We start from the raw sequence: 19,424 nt of genomic DNA, 5'->3' as shown, positions 1-19,424 counted from the left end.
GTCCCTGCTCCTGCCAACCTAGCAGTTCGAAAGCACGTCAAAGTGCAAGTAGATAAATAGGTACCGCTCCGGTAGGAAGGTAAACGCCGTTTCCGTGCGCTGCTCTGGTTCGCCAGAAGCGGCTTAGTCCTGCTGGCCACATGACCCGGAAGCTGTACACCGGCTCCCATGGCCAATAAAGCGAGACGAGTGCCGCAACCCCAGAGTCGGCCACGACTGAACCTAACGGTCAGGGGTCCCTTTACCTTTTATAACAGGGACAATACAGACCTCGTGGATGTGCTGGCAGAAGGCGGGCACCGTGGTCAGCTGGCTGATCAGGTTCAGGTAGGCGGCGCCGAGGGCATAGAGGGCACAGCGACTGTATAAAGGCAGGTTGTCCTCGTTGACCTGGGCTAACTCCTGCAAAGAAGGTCAGGATGTTATGGGTCCAGGCAGTTGGATATCAACGCCAACTGTTAAACCTGAGAGACCTGGGAAATGCCTGATTATCCTCTGCTGACTCTGCTTCTTTATCGTCTTGTTGGGTTGAACTGGGTTATTCTAAGCTGCTCTTTGACAGCCATTGGCAGGGCAGAAATCTTATATCGCTTGCAGGGCCGGATTCAGGTTTGATGAGGCCCTCAACTACTGAAGGTAATGGGGCCCTTTATATGTCCAGCTGTCCTTTGTCAACAACAAATCATCACTGTTCTTTGTGTTGAATATATGCTTTGTGGGGACGCGGGTGGAGCTGTGGTCTAAACCACAGAGCCTAGGGCTTGCCGATCAGAAGGTCGGCGGTTCGAATCCCTGCGACGGGGTGAGCTCCCGTTGCTCGGTTCCAGCTCCTGCCAACCTAGCAGTTCGAAAGCACGTCAAAGTGCAAGTAGATAAATAGGTACCACTCCAGTGGGAAGGTAAACGGCGTTTCCGTGCGCTGCTCTGGTTCGCCAGAAGTCGCTTAGTCATGCTGGCCACATGACCCGGAAGCTGTACACCGGCTCCCTCGGCCAATAAAGCGAGATGAGCGCCGCAACCCCAGAGTCGTCCGCAACTGGACCTAATGGTCAGCGGTCCCTTTACCTTTACCTATGCATGTTTACAGGGGGCAGGCAGGTGTGGGGGACTCCCTGGTCCTGAATGGGACAACTGCTCCTTTACTATATGCTATGTGGTAATTGATGGATCTCATAGGTATCTTGAGCCATTTGCACATGTTTCCATGCACCCAGCCCATGCAGAATGTTGGCACCCTATATATAGAAAGGAGCAAACCAGTGATATTTTAGGGAGCAGGCGAGCAGGCGGGGCCCATGACTTACATCATAGGAGCCTACACAACACAAAACACTGTTGCTGTATGTAGGTTTTATTTGCTTTCTATCTTATATTTTGGAAAGGTACATCCAGTGTGTTTTTCCTTTAATTTTTTGGGGGGCCCCAAGATTGTGGGGCCCTAAGCTATAGCTTGTTTAGCTTATATGTAAATCTGGCACTGATGGCCTGTACCTGTGAAGTTAGATGGCCATCTGTCAAGGAAGCTTTGGCTGAAGTTTCTGCATTGCAGGGGGTTCGACTGGATGACCTTTGGGGTCCCCTGCAACACTACGATACTCCGATTCTATATGCCAGAACTCACTGTTATTCATTTACATAATAACACGTATACCGCCTAAGCTCAGTTGGTTAAGAGTGTGGTTGCAGGTTCGATCCCTCCACAAGACAGCTGCATGTTTCTGCATTGCATTACTGTATTTTAATATTTTATTGGAAGCTGCCCAGAGTGACTGGGGAAGCCCAGCCAGATGGGTGGGGGTATAAATAAATAAATAAATTATTATTATTATTATTATTATTATTATTATTATTATTATTATTATTATTATTATTATTATTGCAGGTTGTTGGACAAGCTAATCCTCAGGGTCCCTTCTAACCCCACAGTTCTATGACTCTAACTCAGACAAATAAAAGTATCAAAACATCACATAACTATAACATTATTAAATCAATAAAATACAGAAAGAACAGCTGGTGCTGGATCAGATTAATTCTCTAAAAGCTCTTTGCGGAACAAATTTATTCTTTGTTTCACAGGTTTCCAAACAGCTTCACAGCCCAAAGGCTACGAATGAATGGGTTTACAAATAAGATAAATCACAGAGATTGAACTCTTTAAAAACCGCAAAGCCGTTTCTTCAATCAAAATCCCTCCCAAAATATAGAGAGCGGGGTCACACTTCAGGGAAAGCCCTTCTGAAACAGATTAAGACCACCTAAGCGATAGTCCTGTCAATATTGATTTGGCACCCCGTTCTCTCTCCTCCTGACCCCCCAGAAATAAAGGACTCAGCAGGCTCCCAGGAGGGTCTTGGCAGACCCCCCTCCCTGGCCCAGCCCCTACCTGCATAGCCAGCGCCAGGCGGATGAGGTCCACCACCACCTCCTCGTTGGCCAGCTCGATGCTGGTGAGTGCCAGCAGGCTGTAGATGGCCTCGTAATGCGCCCGCCCGTTGCTCTCCTCCTTGCACGTCAAGTACATGTGGCGATAGAGCTGTTGCGAGTGCTGTGGAAAAGCAGAGAGGCAATGTTCGTGAGAGAGGCGTCGCCGGAGGACTGGTTAGGCTCTGGTTATCTCCCGCTTGGACTACTGCAATGCGCTCTACGTGGGGCTACCTTTGAAGGTGACCCGGAAACTACAACTAATCCAGAATGCAGCAGCCAGACTGGTGACTGGGAGCGGCCGCCGAGACCACATAACACCGGTCTTGAAAGACCTACATTGGCTCCCAGTACGTTTCCGAGCACAATTCAAAGTGCTGGTGTTGACCTTTAAAGCCCTAAACGGCCTCAGTCCAGTATATCTGAAGGAGCGTCTTCACCCCCATTGTTCTGCCTGGACACTGAGGTCCAGCACCGAGAGCCTTCTGGTGGTTCCCTCACTGCGAGAGGCCAAGTTACAGGGAACCAGGCAGAGGGCCTTCTCGGTAGTGGCGCCCTCCCTGTGGAACGCCCTCCCACCAGATGTCAAAGAGAACAACAACTACCAGACTTTTAGAAGACATCTGAAGGCAGCCCTGTTTAGGGAAGCTTTTAATGTTTGATGTATCATAGTATTTTAATATTCTTTTGGAAGCCGCCCAGAGTGGGCGGGGTATAAATAATAAATTATTATTATTATTATTATTATTATTTCATATTTCCATGCTTCCGAAAACTATTTTCGCTCTATAGGACGCACCTTGTTTTAGAGGGGGAGAACAAGAAAAAATTCTCCCCCTCTCTGCCCAGCGCCCCTTCAGCGAAGCGGCAGGAGGCACTGCACAGAGAAGGGGAGAATTTTCTTCCCCTTGTTCTCCCCATCTAAAACAAGGTGCCGTTCAAGGTGCGTTCAGTTGCCTTCAGGCAGCTACCTTGGAAGCCTGGAGAGGGAGAGGGATCCCGTGCATTGACCCCTCTCGCTCTCCAGGCTTCAGGCTCCTTTCGACCTGCTCTTTGGGGCTGGCGGGGGGAAGCCCACCGCCAGCCCCAAAGAGCAGGTCGGGGAGCAGCGGAAAGGTGCGCAGCCTTCCGCTGCTCCCCGAGCTTGTGGGGGGAAGCGCAGCTCCGCGAGCTTCTGGAGGCTGCCAGGGAAGCCCGGGGCTATGGCTTCTTTAGCCCCACGCACCCTCTCCAGCAGGGAGAGGATGCGCACGGCTATGGCAATACCCCCACCTCCTGCAAAAGCCCACAGGAGCCGCGCACCCTTTAAGGAGCGTGCGGCTCCTGTGGGCTTTTCTACGAGGTGGGAGGAGGGACTGACTGGCTGCGTCAGTCCCTTCTCCCTCCTGAGGAAAAGCCCGCAAGAGCTGTGTGGAGCTTGTGTGCAGCTTTTGGGGGCTTTTCCTGCCTGCCTGCCTCCTGTATTCGCTCCATAGGACACACACACATTTCCCTTTCATTTTTGGAGGGGGAAAAGTGCGTCCTATAGAGCGAAAAATGCCGTAAACCACCAGCATTGTAGGTTTTCCGGTATAGAAATCTAGGGTGCGGCCAAATTTGGAATACGGCACAGTCCCGGTCGCCTCGAAAAGGGCAGCCAAAATAATCAAGGGGATGGAGAGACTCGCCAAAGAGGAAATGTTGCGGCCTTGGGGAGTTTTTTGTTTAGCGAAAAGGAGACTTAAGAGGCAACATGACAGAAGTTTATAATATTATGCAAGGCATGGGCAGAGAAGCATCTTCTGAAGCTCTTCTTTGTGTGCCTCCTCCTCGAGAGGTCCGCAGGGTGGGAACACAAGAGCAGGGCCTTCTCTGCAGTGGCTCCCCGTCTGTGGAACACTCTCCCCAGGGAAGTTCGCCTGGCGCCTTCATTACACAGATGTCAAAGAGATAAACAACTACCTGATATTTAGAAGACATCTGAAGGCAGCCCTGTTAAAGGAAGTTTTTAATGTGTGACATTTTGGTGTATTTTTTGTCTTTGTTGGAAGCTGCCCAGAGTGGCTGGGGAAACCCAGCCAGATGGGTGGGGTACAAATAATAAATTATTATTATTATTACATACCTTTGGGCACAGGGGAAAAATGTTCTTTTTTAACCAGGCCTTTGGTTGAGCTGACTGACATCCTATGCCCTTTTAAAATGCGTTTTTTGTGTGTGTGAGGGATGTTTTGGGTTGTAGTTTTTATTTTTATTATGTATTTTGTGGTTTTATATCTTGATTTTATTCTGTGAACCACCCTGAGACCACCAGGTATAGGGGGGTAAATAAATAATAATAGGAGTTTTTCTCCCTCTCGTAACACTAGCATCTGTGAACATGCAACGAATGTTGTAAGATTCAGGATGTTTAGGGAAGTTTTGATGTTTTATTGTGTTTTTAATATTCTATTGGAAGCCGACCAGAGTAGTTGGGGAGGCCTGGCCAGATGGGAGGGGTATAAGTAATAAATTATTATTATGGTGGATAAATGGCGTTGCACATGGAAGGTGCCAGAAATGACCCCCCCCCCGTTGATGTCTACCTGTCCACCTGGCTGGCTCACATCCTTCCACCTGCAAGTCTTGCAAACCCACTAGCTCCTTTCCCCCGTACCTTTTTCATGAAGACAGTATCCTGGCGGGAGCACTTGTCCACTTTCAGCTTCAGGATGGAGATATCGCTGATGGTGCTGTGCGGGGAAATGGAAAAGGATGAAACGAGAGGCAGCGTGGCATAGTGGTTGCAATGCTCCTGGGCCGTGTTCAGAAAGTGGTAGTGGAGGATGAGTGTTCAGACCCCTGGGCTCTCACTTGTGGGGTGCCTCAGGGTTCTGTCCTCTCCCCCATGTTTTTCAACATTTACCTGCAGCTGCTGGCAGATAAATAGTGGTACCTATTTATCTATTTGCACTTTGACGTGCTTTCGAACTGCCAGTGTGTGAGCCAGTGTGGTGTAGTGGTTAAGAGCGGTAGTCTCGTAATCTGGGGAACTGGGTTCCTGCCTCCGCTCCTCCACATGCAGCTGCTGGGTGACCTTGGGCCAGTCACATTTCTCTGAAGTCTCTCAGCCCCACTCACCTCACAGAGTGTTTGTTGTGGGGGAGGAAGGGAAAGGAGAATGTTAGCCGCTTTGAGACTCCTTTGGGTAGTGATAAAGCAGGATATCAAATCCAAACTCTTCTTCTTCTTCTTCTTCTTCTTCTTCTTCTTCTTCTTCTTCTTCTTCTAGGTGGGCAGGAGCAGGGACCGAGCAACGGGAGCTCACCCCGTCACGGGGATTCGAACCGCCGACCTTCTGATGGCAAGTCCTAGGCTCTGTGGTTTAGCCCACAGTGCCACCCGCATCCCTACATCCCTGGGTAATCCTCCCCCCTAAAAGCTCAACAGCTATGGGCAAACCGCCCCCCCCCCCCAGCTCAAAACACGAAAAAATACGGTAAATTGCTGTGTTGGCCCTTTGCAAAAAATAAGTGGGTTTTGGGTTGCAGTTTGGGCATTCGGTCTCTAAAAGGTTTGCCACCGCTGCTTCAGGGTCCTGCTGCAACCCCACGAAGTTGACCCGGGCTTCCGTCTGTTAGAATATTCTGTTCCACCTTAAGGGACAGGCATGATTGTTGTACGTCATATGCCTGTTTACACTCCAGCGCAGCTTGCTGGGAACTTCCATTTGTGTACAGCTTTTGCTTTGAGCTGCTTGCTTTGGACATCAAGGGGAGAAGACATGTTTTCCTTTTGTCCTGATGTATGCTGAATAAGTGGGAGGCGAGTGGCGCTGTGGGTTAAACCACAGAGCCTAGGGCTTGCCGATCAGAAGGTCGGCGGTTCGAATCCCCACGACAGGGTGAGCTCCCGTTGCTCGGTCCCTGCTCCTGCCAACCTAGCCGTTCGAAAGCATGTCAAAGTGCAAGTAGATACATAGGTACCACTCTGGCGGGAAAGTAAACGGCGTTTCCGTGCGCTGCTCTGGTTCGCCAGAAGCGGCTTAGTCATGCTGGCCACATGACCCGGAAGCTGTATGCCGGCTCCCTCGGCCAATAAAGCGAGATGAGTGCCGCAACCCCAGAGTCGGCTACGACTGGACCTAATGGTCAGGGGTCCCTTTACCTTTACATGCTGAATAAACTGCTTGTAAATATGCTCAACGCAGCCTCTCCCTGCCACTTCTGTTTCGCAGTTGAGTGCGTGTGCTCAGCTTCTGAAGCTAGGGTTGCAGTTTCACGCTGATCCAAGGACTGAAGATTGCCTGGCACACCGGCTGGTGGTCTGGGGCCAGCTGGGGGCCTGCTTATTGCCCCCGATTCCTCGGCTGCATCCCAACACCACCCCCCATCCTGCCAGCCCTCAAAGGAAAGGAAAGGCCTGTGTACCTGATGGTCTGGAACTTGTGCTTGTTCCCGTGGCGGTCGATGAAGCTGATGAGGATCTGGAGGACAAAGAGGCGGATCTCTGCGTCCTCCATCAGAGCCGCGGACAGGAGCCGGTCCAGGAAGGAGCTGGGCAGAGCTGTCAGCATGTTGCTGCACTGGAAGCCGGTGGAGACCTGCGGGATCCACAGAGATCTCCGTTAAATGGCACCAACCTCAAAGAATCACAGAGCCTTCCTGTTAGGTATTATGTCGATGGGCATCACGGAAAATCATAGACTCCTCTTTATATACGCAACCACAGCAGCTGGGACAGGCATAGACAAACTCCGGCCCTCCATAATAATAATAATAATAACAATAATAATATTAATAATTTGTTATTTGTACCCTGCCCATCTGGCTGGGTTTCCCCAGCCACTCTGGGCGGCTTTCAACAAAGATTAAAGACACATTAAAATGTCACACAGTAAAAACTTCCCTAAACAGGGCTGCCTTCAGATGTCTCTTAAAAGTCAGGTAGTTGTTTATCTCTTTGACATCTGATGGGAGGGCGTTCCACAGGGAGGGCGCCACTACCGACAAGGCCCTCTGCCTGGTTCCCTGTAGCTTTGCTTCTCGCAGAGAGGGAACCACCAGAAGGTCTTCGGAGCTGGACCTCAGTGTCCGGGCAGAATGATGGGGGTGGAGGTAATCCTTCAGGTATACAGGACCAAGGCCGTTTAGGGCTTGAAAGGGGCTCCTGATGTTTTGGAACTACTATTCCCATCATCCATGGCTAACAGGACCAGTGGTCAGGGATGATGGGAATTGTAGTCTCAAAAATATCTGGAGGGCCGGAGTTTGCCCGTGCCTGGGCTAGGATTTTAATAGCAAGGAATTGGAAAGTTGATAGCATCCCCACAAAAATGGACTGGCAAGCGAAAACGATAGAATACTTACAACTTGCCAAAGCGACAGGGAGAATAACAGGAAATCCAATACAGAAAGTTAATAAATATTGGATGATATTTAAAGGATATCTTTAAAATTACAGTGACAGTGTTAATCTCCTGGCAGCCCTAGAATGAATCTTGAAATTTAGAGAATGTACATAGTAAAAGTTTACGGATATAAAATGGGAAACCAAACTAATAATAATGAAATGTGTATAGCTTAACAAAGTGTAAAATAGCACAAGGAGAAGAAGTCGGTGTCTATGATGTCTATGGTGTATCTATGTTGTGCTGTGTACTGTCTAAGTTATATGTAAATTAATGTATATTGATGTATAATAAAGGTTGTTTTTTGTTACAAAAACAAAATAAATCTTTTTAAAAAATAATAATCAAGAGTTGGATCACCGCGGCTCAGTTGCAACACATGCCATAGGGCAACTCTCCCAGGTTCTGGGATTAATGAAAAAAAACACCATATTGGTTACCTGGAGGAGGGATTTCAGAAGCATGATCTGTGTCAGTCGATTCCGATTCTCCCTAAAAAAGGCAAAAGTTGAGATTAAAGCCCAGCGGTGGTGCTGTTCGCACTGAGAAGCTAACTCAGAATCACAGAGTGGCGAAACAGAATTTCCTTAGCTGAAGGGTGCAAAGGAACAAAAGAAATACGCGCCACCTTCCTCATTTTCTCTCTTGCAGTGATATTGCCTATGCCAAACAGTCTAGAAAAGCGCTCACCAACCTCTGCAATTTTGCTAATGGTATCTTTATTTCTCAGGCGGCATATCTGCTGCAGCAGTTACAGGGAAACTTCCCAGCATTCATGGACGAATTAAGAAATAGCCTTTTCAGTAAATTCGCTAAAACTAACACCATGAAGTCTGCAGGTTAACTATGCTCGTTAAGCCGTTTCTAAACAATTAACAACACAAGCAACACGAAGACCAGTATACTAGGTAGCACTGCCATTCGTATTGCATAATATACGTAATTTAGTACAGCAAAAAAAAATGTGTACACTTGTGAATTCTCTAATATATTTGAAATCAAATGAACACACGTCTGTCAATCTTTGAAAGTCCGTAAAAGTATAATAAGTCTATAGTTGAAACAAAGTACTAGATGCTATCCTGTGGGCTAAGCAGTAAAACATTTTAGGCGCTGGAATCTATGTAACATATCCTTATGACCACTGCTCCCTGTGCATTTTTCTAATCTATGGGAAATTAAAAGATGCCTGCTTCTTGGGAGAAAAGCAATGAAAAACCTAGACAGCATCTTAAAAAGCAGAGACATCACCTTGCCAACAAAGGTCCGTATAGTTCAAGCTATGGTTTTCCCAGTAGTGATGTATGGAAGTGAGAGCTGGACCATAAAGAAGGCTGATCGCCGAAGAATGGATGCTTTTGAATTCTGGTGCTGGAGGAGACTCTTGAGAGTCCCATGGACTGCAAGAAGATCAAACCTCTCCATTCTTAAGGAAATCAGCCCTGAGTGCTCACTGGAAGGACAGATCCTGAAGCTGAGGCTCCAATACTTTGGCCACCTCATGAGAAGAGAAGACTCCCTGAGAAAGACCCTGATGTTGGGGAAGATGGAGGGCACAAGGAGAAGGGGATGACAGAGGACGAGATGGTTGGGTAGTGTTCTCGAAGCTACTAGCATGAGTTTGACCAAACTGCGGGAGGCAGTGGAAGACAGAAGTGCCTGGCGTGCTCTGGTCCAGGGGGTCACGAAGAGTCGGACACGACTAAACGACTAAACAACAACAACATCCTTATGACCACTGCTTCTTGTGCATTTTTCTAATCTATGGGTTGCACTGAAGAAGATTCCAGCGAAACAGTCAGATTATCCGGGATCATTGTTGTCAGGGGTTCAGGAGCAGAGGCGAGGGCAAGGGAGGAAACAGAGAGCGAGGGGGAGGAGGCAGAAGAAAGGATGAGTGATGACGACGACCCGAGATCTCCGAGTCTTTCCAGTGAATCAGAAGATTCACAAAAAGGAGCACCAGTGGCCAGGGCAAGGGGGGAGACTAGGGGGACACCCCAGGAAGAAAGAGCCAGAGGGGACTCAGAGGGGAGCAGTTGGAGATCGGGACCAACGTCACCGCCAGAGAGTAGGAAAGAGGAAGAGCGCCAGGGAGCAAGCGCTGGCAGCTCGCAACAGGAGGGAGGGCACGAGTCAGGAGTGGCCACACCTTCATCGGGGAGCGAAGTGACGGTTAGACGGAAAGTGGAAGGTTGGGCGCGCACGCCAAGTTCAAATGCACAGGAAGGTGGCGCAGTAGGCAGCCCGGAAAGGGAGCCAGGTCCTAAAGCCCGGCGCAAGGAGACAGGAGAGTCAGGGGGGTCAGCGTCAGAAGAATCCCGGAAGGAAGAGACCCAGGGGGGCAGAGGAACCCAGAGGAGAACTGTCAGGCGGAAAAGGTGGAGCAGGGCTAGGATATTAAGTTGGTGCGCAAGGGGCGGAGACTCAGACGGAGCTTCGCCGATCTAAGCATAAGACGTAGGGTTGCACGCAGCAGCTCGAGAATGGAGACTGTAACTCAATAAAGACTTTTATTTAACGATCGCTGGCTAGCGTGATCCTCTGTGAGCTAGGATCTGGAAGTAACCCTGACAATTGTCCTACGTTGTTATTCACTCACCACTTCAGCACCATGAACGCCTAAAAAGTTGTATTATTATGCTTTTACGGACTTTCAAAGATTGACAGACGTGTGTTCATTTGATTTCAAATATATTAGAGAATTTACAAGTGTACACATTTTGTTTTTGCTGTACTAAATTATGTATATTATGCAATAAGAATTGCAGTGCTATCTAGTATACTGGTCTTTATGTTGCTTGTTTGTTGTGTTAAGTTTGCAACACAGGGGTTTGTTGTTCTGTGTTTCTAAACAATTGGCTTGATTTTTAAATGCTGGTTATTTTTCCCAAAACAATTGCAATTAATTTGAGTCTTGAGTTGGAGGAGTGAGTGGCTGGGGAGACCCCGTCCTCAACCAGTCAATAATTCTCTTTTCCCACCTTCCAATGTGCAGAAAGTTGTTGTTTTTTTTTCCCCGGGCTGGGTTCAGCAACCAAAGACTTGCTAAGGCTCCAGCCTTTTATAGAGAAATGCAGCTGTTATTTCCAACTTTCCATCAAAATATCTATCGCCTTTAATTCTTTAATTCTCATTTTCCCAGCTCCCAGATAGAGAACTAAATAGACGTCTCCCATTAGTCCAAGGTAAGAGATGTTTATTTTTAAACAGAAACGAGAGTGGGGACCATTTTGCTAAGTGCTTCCTGGCATCAGACAGAGCAGAGACATCTTGAGGAATGTGGCACTTAAAAGTTAACGTTTTGGTGGACAGAGCAGAGAATCTCTCCAGGTATTTGCAAACACTTAGAGAAATGGGCTTCTAAATTTGTCCCGAAGGTGGACTTTTAGTGCCCACAAAACAGCACCATTAAGGAGCTATGGGCCATAATGGGTTCTGCTCTGTCTCCAGTGTCGGAGGCAGCAAACTCCCAAACACCAGTTGCTAGAAACGGCAGGAGTCAGAGAATTGCCAAGTTGAATAATAATAATAATAATGATAATAATAATAAATTTTATTTATACCCTGCCCTCCCCGGCCAGAGCCAGGCTCAAGGAGGCTAACAACAGTAAAAAGTACAGTAAAAACATAATGGGAGGGACCCCAATTTAAAATTCAGGTTTAAAATGCAGCCTCGGATGGGGTACCCTGGGGTCATCCAGCCCAACCCGCTCCAACAGAGGATTCACAGGCTGTGGGAAGAGGATTTGGGGTGGGGGGTGGGGAGGCAAAGGAGAGAGTAAAACAGTCGGAAGGAAAAAGGGGTACAGGGGGGGAGAAGGAGAAAAAGTGTCCTCACCCAGCTTTGCCCGTGTCTAGAGGGTGGTGCAGAGAAGGAAGAGGGACTTTGCTCATGATAAAAAGCATGACCTCCGACCTCTGATAGGTGGGCAGAGTGCTGGCAAACGAACCTAAAGAAAGACAGCAGGAAGAGAGCATGCAAGACGGTCAGGATTTGGGGGGGGGTGTGAACGGACAGGCAGGCGGGCAGAGAGGGTAAAAAGGCCCGAGGCAAGAAGAGGAGGGGGCACTCTATTTTCAGGCTAGAAGCATTTCAACAAGATGTTACTTTCCTGCTCTCCCACCAGCCATTGGGGGGGGGATCATAGAATCACAGAACTGTAGACTTGGAAGGGTTCCCCCCAGGACAGGCTGTTTTGGGACTACAACTCCCATCATCCCTCGCTAGCAGGACCAGTGGTCAGGGATGATGGGTTCTGGTGCACAGAACCTTCTCAGGCACCCAATCTGAGCATTACTGACCTCAGCCAATGCGCAGGGGCCCAATCCTGCACTGCACATTGCTTCAAAAGTGTATTATGTAACACATTTTCACCCCGCCTTTATTTCATCGTGGAGCTACATGTGGTATACGTGGTTCTCCCCTTTGAATTCCCACCACAACCTTGCAATCTGAATTGTAGAGTTGGAAGGGACCCCCAAGAGTCATCTAGTCCAGGAATCCCTCCAGATGTTTCAGGACTACAACTCCCATCATCCCTAGCTAACAGGACCAGTGGTCAAGGATGATGGGAACTGTAGTCCCAAAATAGCTGGAGGGCCAAGTTTGGGGATGCTTGCCCCAGGGTCATCTATAGTCCAACCCTCTGCAATGCAGGAACAGTGACGGTCCCGGTCCAAACTTGCGCCACTAACTTTGCTATGAAAAATAGCTCGCATATGGGGCAGTTTAACCCGGAGGCAGAATAATAATAATAATAATAATAATAATAATAATAATAATAATAATAATAATAATAATATCTGAAGAAGTGTGCATGCACACGAAAGCTCATACCAAGAACTAACTTAGTTGATCTTTAAGGTGCTACTGGAAGGAATTTTTTTATTTTGAATAATAATAATAATAATAATAATAATAATAATAATAGTAATAATAGTAATAATAATAATAATTTATTTGTACCCTGCCCATCTGGTTGGGTTTCCCCAGCCACTCTGGGCGGTTTCCAACAAAGATTAAAAATACATTGAAATATCACACATTAAAAACTTCCCTAAACAAGGGCTGCCTTCAGTTGTCTTCTAAATGTCAGGTAGTTGTTTATCTCTTTGACATCTGGTGGGAGGGCGTTCCACAGGGCGGGCGCCACCACCAAGAAGGCCCTCTGCCTGGTTCCCTGTAACTTGGCTTTTTGCAGTGAGGGAACTGCCAGAAGGCCCTCGGAGCTGGACCTCAGTGTCCGGGCGAACGATGGGGGTGGAGACGCTCCTTCAGGTCTACTGGGCCTTTGAGGCTGTTTAGGGCTTTCAAGGTCAGCACCAACACTTTGAATTGTGCTCAGAAACGTACTGGAAGCCAATGTAGGTCTTTCAGGACCGGTGTTATGTGGTCTCGGCGGCTGCTCCCAGTCACCAGTCTAGCTGCCGCATTTAATTGTAGTTTCCAGGTTACCTTCAAAGGTAGCCCCACATAGAGTGCATTGCAGTAGTCAAAGTGAGAGATAACCAGAGCATGTACCACTCTGGCCAGACAGTCAGCGGACAGGGAGGGTCTCATCCTGTGTACCAGATGGAGCTGGTAGACAGCTGCCCTGGGCACAGAATTGATCTGCGCCTCCATGGACAGCTGTGAGTCCAAAATGACTCCCAGGCTGCGCACCTGGTCCTTCAGGGGCACAGTTACCCCATTCAGGACCAGGGAGTCCCCCACACCAGCCCACCCCCGTCCCCCAAAAACAGTACTTCTGTCTTGTCAGGATTCAAAATCAGAATGGGAATTTTTGGAGCAAAGGAAGCTGTTTGTAGGAGCACCCAAAACAAACTTCCGTATGCCGAACAGACAACAACCCTGCGTCACCCCAAGAACCAGCCCAGATTTCAACCATGTCTGAAGTAATGGGTGCTGGTCTGGAGACAAACAAAGGCATCTGCTTAGAGATGCTTAGGCTTGTGGGTTTTTGAATGTGTGATGTAGATTTTTTCGATTTCGTTGTTCTGTATGGGACAGTGACAATAAAGATTGTCGTATCATATTGTCTCCCATCTGCTTTGACTCTGGCGATTCCCAAGCTTATCCTGACCTCTGCTGGCGGCATGAAGGCAAACTCTGAAGGCACCTGTTACAGATAGGTAGCCGTGTTGGTCTGCCATAGTCAAAATAAAAAATTCCTTCCAGTAGCACCTTAAAGACCAACTAAGTTAGTTCTTGGTATGAGCTTTCGTGTGCATGCACACGAAAGCTCATACCAAGAACTAACTTAGTTGGTCTTTAAGGTGCTACTGGAAGGAATATTTAATTCTGAAGGCACCTGTTTCCCTTCCTTCCTATCTGCCTCCAGCGCTAGAAACTCCCGTCCCATGCGCTCCTGAGGGATTTATGGAGATACGGAAGGGTTAAGAACATGAGACGTGTCTGGTGGATCAGGCCCATCTGGTACACCATCCTGTTCCCACAGCGGCCCACCTATTATGGGAAACCCACAAGCAGGATTTGAGCACATGAGCAATCTCCCTTCCTGGAATTTCCAGGAACTGGGTTTCAGAAGCATTTCTGCCTTTTGATGGCCCTCTTCTCCATGAATTTGTTCCATACTCTTTTAAAGCCACAGATAGGTAGCCGTGTTGGTCTGCCATAGTCAAAATAAAAAAAATTCCTTCCAGTAGCACCTTAAAGACCAGCTGCTGAATTGCAACTCATTACCAAACTTAAAACCATGGAGAGACCTGGTCTGAACAGAGACATTGGATTCTTATCCCATTATACATGACTAAGCCATTTCTCACCTTCTCACCCCTTGCCTTTTCCTGTAAGACCTATTGCAGTCGTTAAGAGTCGTCAACAGGCTCATCTCAGCTATCTGCCAATCTCCCATTCCCACCACCCTTCTGAGTAATACCCCTCCCCACCTTCTCACTATATAGAAGGGTCTGGCAACTTCTGTCTCAGTGTATCTGAAGAAGTGTGCACGCACACGAAAGCTCATACCAAGAACTAACTTAGTTGGTCTTTAAGGTGCTACTGGAAGGATTTTTTTTTTCTTTTAAAGCCATCTGGGTTGGTGGCCATCAGAGTTTCCTTGAGACTAGGGCCCTTCAGGATTTGACCTCCTTCCACAGGGCCTGTAAGACAGAGCTATTCCGCCTGGCCATTAATTTTAATTCAGCCTGATCTTTTATTTCCCTTCTCTTCCCTCCCCCTCCCCTTTTTATGAAGATCACCCGCTCTGAGATCCCACAGCTAATTCTCCCCTGACCTCCTCACTGGCCCAAGTAGGACCAATTCAGCCAGCTAGTCCCGGCGATTATCTAATGCTTAAGGGTAAAGGGACCCCTGACCATTAGGGCCAGTTGTGGCCGACTCTGGGGTTGCGGTGCTCATCTCGCTTTACTGGCCGAGGGAGCCAGCGTACAGCTTCTGGGTCATGTGGCCAGCATGACTAAGCCGCTTCTGGCGAACCACAGAAGCGCACAGAAACGCCGTTTACCTTCCCGCCGGAGCGGTACCTATTTATCTACTTGCACTTTGACGTGGATTGGAATGGTTCTGTCTCCAGAAAGATACGAGTTCGAAGCTGATTCATCCTCGTGCCTCTGGGGATAGATTAATGAGTCCTCTCTCGATAACTCAGAGGAGCAAACTAGCTAATTTTTCCGTAAGCGATTCATCAAACGAAATCTATCCAGGTTTCCAAGCGGGCAGCTTAAAAAACTGTTTAATACTGATTTTCACTTTACAGTAGAGGCACAAGTCTCCCCTCTGATTCTTCATCCTTTGTCCTGCTGTTCAGATGAGGTTTACTCAAGTCCTTACAGCTTTGATGATGCATTGACTGTTTCATTTGCCTTGCCTGTGTTCTTAGTTGTTGTTATATTTTTAAAATATATTGCTCTTGATCTTATTGCTAGCCCCCTCCCTCTGACCCCAGGTAGCTCATAAGCACAGATGGCAGAGAAATCAACAGAATAACAGTATTGTAGATTCAGAAGGGATCCCCAGTGGTCATCTACTCCAACCCCCTGCAATGAAAATGCTTAGCTAACGAATCCCTGACTTTATATTAAGAAATTTTATTTAAAAGAAAGTGTATAAGAGGGAAGTTATCATGGACTGAATGTCTTAAATAACCTTTTTCTATGTAACCAATAGATAGAAAATCAGAAGTCCTTATTTTTCTTTATTTCTTCTTTTTCCATTCTCCCTTTTGTTTCTTTTCCTGTTCTTCTCTCTCTTCCTGCTTTTTTCCTCTTCCTTTTCTCTTTCCCCTTTTCTCTTTTGTCGCTGTTTACATCTGTTTCTTTTAAATTTATATCAAGTTTTCTACATCTTACTGTATTTGGAAAAACCTTAACAAAAAAATTAAACAAAAAGAAAGAAAGAATCCCTGACTGTTGGCCCTCTGACCTCTGTTTAGAAACCTCCCATGAAAGAGTCTGTCCCGCGGTCAAACAGCTCTCGCCGTCAGAAAGTTCTTCCTAATATTTATTCTTCCTAATCTGGTTCTGCTTGCATAGAAATGCATTAGATCTACCCCATGGGTAGGCAAACTAAGTCCCAGGGGCCGGATGTGGCCCAATCGCCTTCTCAATCTGGCCCGAGGACGGTCCGGGAATCAGCGTGTTTTTACATGAGTAGAATGTGTCCTTTTATTTAAAATGCATCTCTGGGTTATTTGTGGGGCATAGGAGTTCGTTCATTATTTTTTTCAAAATATAGTCTGAGGGACAGTGGACTGGCCACCTGCTGAAAAAGTTTGCTGACCCCTGCTTTAGGCCAGGGGTAGGCAAACTAAGGCCTGGGGGCCGGATCCAGCCCAATCACCTTCTCAATCCAGCTTGCAGACGGTCCAGGAATCAGCGTGTTCTTACATGAGTAGAATGTGTGCTTTTATTTAAAATGCATCTCTGGGCTATTTGTGGGGCATAGGAATTCGTTCATTATTTTTTTCAAAATATAGTCCAGCCCCCCACAAGATCTAAGGGACAATGGACCGGCCCTCTGCTGAATTTTTTTTGCTGACCCCTGATCTACCCGATTCAAACTTCCTGCAACAATACGCAGACATGGGCCTTTCACATTGCACTTTCCCGAAAGTGCGGATGAAGTTCCCCGATCAAAAATATGCACAAAAATTGGGGGAAACGTACACACAGGAACCTGAGCCAGACCATTGGTTTGAATGGACCAATTGGTCCATTCATAGCAGTGTTGACTACACTGGCTGGCAGCCACTCTCTTGGAATTCGAGCAGAAGAATATCTGGCGATGCTGGGAATTGAACCTGGAGTCTCCTGCATGCAAAGGACCCTGAGCTGTGACCTTTCTGGCTCAAAGGGAGGAGGAGCAAAAGCCTTGGCCTACCTGTGGTCTTGATGACAGCCTCCTGGAACATCCTTTCTTCGTGCTCCTTGATGATCTTGGTGCCTCCGGCGATGGCGCAATCGTAGCTGCCCGTCAGGGCGTAATCGATGCTCAGGCGTAGCTGCCTCAGGAGGGTGTTGAAGACCTCTAGCACGGTTGGCCCTGGAAGAAGCACACAGAGCGTCGGAGTCTCGCCTGCGATTCCCGCAGCGCAGGGGGTCAGACTAGAGGACCTTCAGGGGTCCCTTGTAGGAGTGCAAATATCCAGAGTGTGGGGGGTCAGGTGAGGTTGCTATGAGGAATTATGAAATATGGAGCTAGCCATTGTGTCAGTGATGAAAGCATGGCATTGACTGGGTTTAATTCATGGACAATAATTTCTGATCAAATCCCACAAGCCTCTCCATCTCTGCCATTTGCTTTCTCTACACCTGACACCTGACTTATATGCAGAATTCATCATGCGAAAGGCTGGGCTGGATGAATCCCAAGCCGGAATTAAGATCGCCGGAAGAAATATCAACAACCTCAGATATGCAGATGACACAACCTTGATGGCAGAAAGTGAGGAGGAATTAAAGAACCTTTTAATGAGGGTGAAAGAGGAGAGCGCAAAATATGGTCTGAAGTTCAACATCAAAAAAATGAAGATCATGGCCACTGGGCCCATCACCTCCTGGCAAATAGAAGGGGAAGAAATGGAGGCAGTGAGAGGTTTTACTTTCTTGGGCTCCATGATCACTGCACATGGTGACAGCAGTCACGAAATTAAAGGACGCCTGCTTCTTGGGAGAAAAGCAATGACTAACCTAGACAGCATCTTAAAAAGCAGAGACATCACCTTGTCAACAAAGGTCTGTATAGTTAAAGCTATGGTTTTCCCAGTAGTGATGTATGGAAGTTAGAACTGGACCATAAAGAAGGCTGATCGCCAGAGAATTGATGCTTTTGAATTCTGGTACTGGAGGAGACTCTTGAGAGTCCCATGGACTGCAAGAAGATCAAACTGATCCATTCTGAAGGAAACCAGCCCTGAGTGCTCACTGGAAGGACAGATCGTGAAACTGAGGCTCCAAGACTTTAGCCACCTCATGAGAAGAGAAGACTCCCTGGAAAAGACCCTGATGTTGGGAAAGATGGGGGATACAAGGAGAAGGGGGCAACAGAGGACAAGATGGTCGGACAGTGTTCTCGAAGCTGCCAGCATGAGTTTGACCAAACTGCAGGAAGCAGTGGAAGACAGGAGGGCCTGGCGTGCTCTGGTCCAGGGGGTCACGAAGAGTCGGACACAACTAAACCACCACAACAACAAAAGTGTAACTTTGTCCCCACGTGGGTGTTTTTTAAAAAAAATGCTCAGAGGAAATCTGATTGGTTCTTACGAACTCTGTGTAAAAAGTTCTTTTGTGAATAAAACGACCTGGGCTGGAGGGTGGACAAGAATTATTATATGCGCTCCTCCCAGAGTCGTGCTGTTCAAGACTCTGTGTGTATGTTATTAATCAGAGTCTAATCCTTCCTTTGCTTTGGGAACGCCACAGTCCCTTCCAATTCTACAGGCCTGTGACAGGCTCGCTCAGCTGCTCTGATCTGTGGATCTAGCGCTGCAACAGGTGCTGCGTAACAGCAGTTCCGCATCTGTCAGGGCTGCTGCCAGATCCTAGCTCACAGAGGATCACGCTAGCCAGCGTTCACGTTATAAAAGTCTTTATTGAGTTACAGTTTCCATTTCCAAGCTGCAGCGTGCAGCCCTACGTCTTATAAGCTAGACCGGCGAAGCTCTGTCTGAGTCCCCGCCTCCTGTACCCCAACTTAATACCCTAGCCTTACTCCACCTTTTCCTCCTGACCGTTCTTCTCTGGGTCCCTCTGCCCCCCGTGGTCTCTTCCTTCCGGGACTCTTCTGACGCTGACCCCCCGGACCCTTCTGTCTCCTTGCGGCGGGCTTTAGGACCTGGCTCCCTTTCCGGGCTGCTTACTGTGCCGCCTTCCTGTGCATTTGAACTTGGCGTGCGCGCCCAACCTCCCACTTTCCGCTTAACCGTTACTTCGCTCTCCGATGGAGGTGTGGCCACTCCTGACTCATTTCCTCCCCCCCTGCGGCGAGCCGCCGGATCCCGGTGCCTGGCGCCCTTCCTCCCCACTGCGCTCTGTTGGGGACGTTGGCCCCGATTTCCAACTGCTGCTCTCTGAACCCCCTTTTGTCCCTTCTTCCTGGGGTGTCCCCCTAAGCTCCCCCCTTGCTCTGGTCACTGGCGCTCCTTTCTGT

The 19,424-nt window shown here is 48.0% G+C and overlaps 1 protein-coding gene across 6 annotated transcripts in view; it reads right to left on the bottom strand.

Annotated features, from left to right (window-relative positions):
* The window catches only part of EFR3B (EFR3 homolog B), a 132,718-nt gene that overhangs the window by 10,953 nt on the left and 102,341 nt on the right, over positions 1-19,424 (bottom strand). For all 6 annotated transcript variants that reach the window (XM_082217475.1, XM_082217477.1, XM_082217473.1 and 3 more), the window contains exons 10-16: positions 17,157-17,318; positions 11,634-11,745; positions 8,233-8,284; positions 6,813-6,985; positions 5,060-5,135; positions 2,387-2,548; positions 271-402 (exon numbers count right to left, since the gene is read on the bottom strand). In XM_082217475.1, the coding sequence (XP_082073601.1) occupies positions 271-402; positions 2,387-2,548; positions 5,060-5,135; positions 6,813-6,985; positions 8,233-8,284; positions 11,634-11,745; positions 17,157-17,318 (869 nt within the window). The remainder of the gene's footprint in view (positions 1-270; positions 403-2,386; positions 2,549-5,059; positions 5,136-6,812; positions 6,986-8,232; positions 8,285-11,633; positions 11,746-17,156; positions 17,319-19,424) is intronic.

Source organism: Podarcis vaucheri (assembly GCF_965113315.1).
Source record: "Podarcis vaucheri genome assembly, chromosome: 3".
In the NCBI taxonomy this organism is placed as follows: domain Eukaryota; kingdom Metazoa; phylum Chordata; class Lepidosauria; order Squamata; family Lacertidae; genus Podarcis; species Podarcis vaucheri.
This window is presented reverse-complemented; position numbering and strand designations above follow the sequence as displayed.